Source organism: Octopus bimaculoides, chromosome 12 (assembly GCF_001194135.2).
Source record: "Octopus bimaculoides isolate UCB-OBI-ISO-001 chromosome 12, ASM119413v2, whole genome shotgun sequence".
NCBI classification, from domain to species: Eukaryota; Metazoa; Mollusca; class Cephalopoda; order Octopoda; family Octopodidae; genus Octopus; species Octopus bimaculoides.
The window spans coordinates 38294328-38299519 of record NC_068992.1 but is presented as its reverse complement, the minus strand read 5'-3'; the positions used below and the strand labels follow the sequence as shown (position 1 = coordinate 38299519).

Sequence of the window (5192 nt, the reverse complement as noted above, 5' to 3'; positions counted from 1 at the left end):
TACCAGTGCCCCTGGACTGGCTCTTGTGTGGGTGGCACATAAAATACACCATTTTGAGCATGGCCGTTGCCAGGACCGCCTGACTGGCCTTCGTGCGGGTGACACGTAAAAGCACCCACTACACTGAGTGGTTGGTGTTAGGAAGGGCATCCAGCTGTAGAAACTTTGCCAAATCAGATTGGAGGCTGATGTTGCCATCCGGTTTCACCAGTCCTCAGTCAAATCGTCCAACCCATGCTAGCATGGAAAGCGGACGTTAAACGATGATGATGATGATAATGATATATATACATATATGTATGTATGTATGTATGTATGTATATGCTTGTGTGTGTGTGCTTGTCCTCCTACCATCGCTTGACAACTGATGTTGGTGTGTTTACGTCCTTGTAACTTAGCGGTTTAGCAAAAGACACTGATAGAATAAGCACTAAGCTTACAAAGAATAAGTCCTGGGGTCGATTTATTGAACTAAAGGTGGTGCTCCAGCATGGCCGCAGTCACAATGACTGAAACAAATAAAAAAAAAAAAAAGAATAAGAGAGACTCTACCTGTTCGGAAAGGTTCAATGAGGACATCAGACATCTGACACAATCTTTTGATTATTTGCGTTCCACTGGGTTTCTTGATGTCAACACATATTGATTCTTTGCCACGACCCAACATATCATTTGAATACTGAGGTTGAGGCTGCAACAGATGATGGAAATCACTCATAAATACAGAAACATCTTATATTTCTTGCATTAGTTGCACTCACTGACCTGTAGCCATACAGGAGCATCTTTCTCAATGGATGGAAGTTGATTTTAATGATCCCAGATCTTTGTCCAGTGAAGTCACATAGCCTAGTGATTAGAGGGTTGCACTCATCATCACAAGGTTGTGGTAGCAAAACATTTCATTTTACGTTGCTCCAAGTCCACTCAGCCATAAATGAATAACATTTGACAACCTGGCATCCTCTTCGAGGAAAATGCTGCGATCGCAGTCACATGGTAATCAGGTAACTGGCTTCATATCAGGTAGCTGGCCCTGTGAGTTCCAGAACTCAGGACAGTAATCTTCAAAGGTTGATGATGATGATGGGCTCAGTCTGACGTTGATCATGTTTATCATATTGTGCATACATTGCATATTTTTGTACATCTGTCTCTTTATCATACTTCAGCACTTTTATGTCAATAAAAACTGACAATAAATGACTACTACTACCATTATTATTATTATTATATCAGTAGTCATATTTTTATCACATGCTTTCACTGCATTACTGAGCACAGCTTTGTGTGCCTTGGATATGTGCTGAGGTGTGTTGCGATGCTCTTATTGTTACTGTATTGAAAGTGTTTTACGTAGGATGTGCACAGTGCCTAGTAGTGCTATTTTCTGTATGTTATATTGGGTTGGCAAGTAAGTTCCCGCCGTTTTTTTTAAATTTTGGAATCTATTTTTTTGCAAGAATTCTATTTTTGAATCATTTTGGAATCTATTTTGATTTTTTTCTAGTTAATTTTAGTTAATTTTTGTTTATTTTCAGATCATTAAAATGGGATGTCAAGTTAAGAAAAACGAGCATTTTCAACACCTCCTTCTTTTTGCTTTTAATCAAGGTTCTCAGGCCACAAAAGTTGCTCACTGCATTTGTGCTGTGTATGGAGAGGGTGCCATGGCTGAAAGAACCACTCGTGATTGGTATGCCAAGTTCAAAAATGGAAATTTTGACCTCAAAGACTCACCTCTTTCTGGCTGTCCAGTTGAGTTCGATGAAGAGTGATTAAACCAACTTTTGCATGAAAATTCTCTTCAAACGACAAGGGAACTGGCAGAGAAAATGGAATGCTCCCATACTGCTATAGAGAAGCATCTTCACTTGATGGGAAAGGTTCAGAAGTATGGAGCATGGGTTCTGCATGATTTAAGTGACAACAACAAAAATCAACGAGCCACAATCTCCACTGGTTTGCTTGCTTGTCACCGCTCAACTCATGGACACAAGCAACGATTTCTGTACCGGATCATTACTGGCAACGAAAAATGGTGCCTGTACATCAATATGAAACAGCGTAAGGAATGGCTTAGCCCCAATAAACAAGCAACATCACACGTGAAACAAGATCTTCATCCGCATAAAATGATGTTGTGCATGTGGAGGGACTGGGAAGGGATTATCCATTACGAATTGCTTGAACGGAACCAAACGGTCAACGCGGAACTCTATGTTCAACAGATGGAACAACTCAACACTGCTATTCAAGAGAAAAGACCTAATCTGCAGCATGGAGTTTTTCTACTGCATGACAATACCTGCCCTTATATCACCAATATGACCAAGGAAGCCATTAAAATGCATGGCTGGGAAGTGCTGCCACACCTGCTGTACTCTCCTGATTTGACGCCAATGGATTTCCACCTCTTTTGATCTCTTTCAAATGCTATGCATGGAGTTTCGTTCAATACTGATGCAGAATTGAGAGTTTGACTGGATCAATTTTTCGATTGGAATCAGGTGATTTCTACCAACAAGGCATTGAAAATCTTGTTGAACGTTGGGAAGAAGTTGTAAACAACAAGGGTGAATACATTATTGTTTAATTAGTTATATTTTATTAAACCTTTTAAAAAATTTTAATTTTAAAAAACGGTGGGAACTTAGTTGCCAACCTAATATATACTTGTTAGTCCTGGTATTTTTGTTATGCATTTGTTTGAATATATTTTTATCATACCCAATGTGCATACTATGATAAGAAATGTCTCTATTTTTAGGCTCCACATTCGAGTTACCTCTATTTCCAGATCCTTTTAGATTATTATTATTATTATTATTATTATTATTATTATTATTATGGCCCAGTTAAAATTTTCTTCAGATTAAGTTGTCCATCCTACTCAAAAGGTCCCTGAATAAGGGCTGTTTAAGGATGTTGAACAAAACACCCACGTTTTCAGAGGTGAATTATCCAAACCCCAAAGAATTCTTTTCAACACATGGCTATGATGCTCCCCACACTACTTCTGTCGTGATCAGAGATGCACATATCGTCAGCCAATAAGGGACATGCTCAACTGGTTAAGGTCAATGAACTGACATGTAAATCTGTGGTATTGAGCAGAATATTTGCTGTAGCCCATTCTTTTATGCCAAGACAAAACATGTACGTGATAACACTTCCAATCAGTTAAGAACAGAAACCATGAGAGCCACTGCCTGATACCGCATCAGGGCATTTATTATTATTACTATTATTATTATTATCATTTTTATTATTATTATTACTACCATTAAGGTGGTGAACTGGCAGAATTGTTAGCACGCTGGACGAAATGCTTAGCAGTATTTCACCCGTCACTACATTCTGAGTTCAAATTACACCGAGGTCAACTTTGCCTTTCATCCTTTTGGAGTCAATAAAATAAGTACCAGGTAAACACTGGAGTCGATGTAATTGACTCATCCCCTCCCCTAAAATTGCTACCCTTGTGGCAAAATTTGAAATTATTATTATTATTATTATTATGATTATGATTATTATTATTATTAAGGCAATGAGCTGGCAGAATTGTTAGCAAACTGGACGAAATGCTTAGCAGTTTTTCACCCGTTGCTATGTTCTGAGTTCAAATTCCGCCAAAGTCGTCTTTGCCTTTCATCCTTTCAGGGTTGATAAATTAAGTACCAGTGAAACACTGGGGTCGATGTAATCGACTAGCCCCTCTCCCAAAATTTCAGGCCCTGTGCCTTTCGTAAAAAGGGTTATTATTATTATTATTATTATCTCTTCCCTCAAGATTGATGCCCTTGTGGCAAAATTTGAAACCATTATTATAATTATAATAATAATTATTATTATTATTATTATTATTATTATTATTATTATTAAGGTGGTGAATTAGCAGAATCGTTAGCACACCGGGGGAAATGCTTAGCGGTATTTCATCTGCCACTACATTCTGAGTTAAAATTTTGCTGAGGTTGACTTTGCCTTTCATCCTTTCAGGGTCAATGAAATAAGTACTAGTTATGCACTGGGGTCAATATAATCAACTAGCCCCCTTCCCCCCAAATTTTCAAGGCCTTGTGCCTAGAGTAGAAGTAATTATTATTACTACTACTGCTGCTGCTGCTGCTGCTGCACTACTACTACTACTACTACTACTACTGTCATCATAATTTTTATTATTAGCCATAGAATCCATGCCAAATAAGACTGGAGTCTGGTGCAGCTCCTCAGCTTACCAGCCCTGGTCAAACCGTCCAACCCATGCTAGCATGGACAACAGATGTTTGATGATGATGAAGATGAATGGTGGGTTGGCACAATTGTTAGAGTCACCAGGAAAAATGTTTTATGATGTTCTAGTTCTCTGTATTATGAGTTCTAACGCCTCCAGGATCAAGTTTGACTTTCCTCTCAGGCACAGATTGAGTTCAATTCAATTTGTAATTGTCCCCTTCCTCACCACACCACTCAAGTTTTCTGGCTTTTATCAACCATGTGCAAACCCAAATGGATACAAAGACAATTAAAAGCGTACAAAAAAAAGTTAATAAAAAAAATAAAGAAAAACTAGAAAATAAATTTACTCACACGGTCTATTCTAATCACTCTGGCTCCAAAATCTGCCATAATCATTCCACAGAATGGAGCTGGTGCCAAGCCAGCAAACTCCAAAACTGTTAATCCTTTCAGAGCCATTTTCTGGAAGTAAAAAGATATTCAATAAGATCTAAAAGTAATTCATTTGTAGCATTGGCCATGTCTACTCTGTAAGGTGGTTGATGATAGGAAGGCCTCCAGCTGTGAAAACCCTGCCAAACAGGCAGTGAAACTTGGTGCAGTCTTCTGCCTAGCCAGCTCCTGTCAAACCATCCAACCCATGCCAGTATGGAAAAGAGACATTAAATAATGATGATGATGATGATGTCTTCTTTACAATATTGAAATAGTCAAAATAGGAATTATATCAGGAAAATACATTTCTTATTATTTGGTTCTTGATAAGCTTTGGCTAATCAAGCAACAGTTTGAACAAGCATCAGTGCTTATCACAAACCGCCATATCATTCCTTCCTGTACTATTGTAGATAGTAGTAGGATTCTATCATCATCATCATCATTTAATGTAACAGTTCTCAACCAGGGTCCACATGACCCAGTGGTGGGGAGGCTTTCTATATTAGATCTTG

General features: G+C 38.3%; 1 protein-coding gene across 2 annotated transcripts in view; it reads right to left on the bottom strand.

Moving 5' to 3' along the window:
- The window catches only part of LOC106875871 (alpha-methylacyl-CoA racemase), a 20323-nt gene extending 15593 nt beyond the window's left edge, over positions 1–4730 (bottom strand). For both annotated transcript variants that reach the window (XM_014924171.2, XM_014924172.2), the window contains exons 1-2: positions 4594–4730; positions 553–691 (exon numbers count right to left, since the gene is read on the bottom strand). In XM_014924171.2, the coding sequence (XP_014779657.2) occupies positions 553–691; positions 4594–4701 (247 nt within the window). In that variant the 5' untranslated portion in view covers positions 4702–4730. The remainder of the gene's footprint in view (positions 1–552; positions 692–4593) is intronic.
- Between the last annotated feature and the right edge of the window lie 462 nt (positions 4731–5192).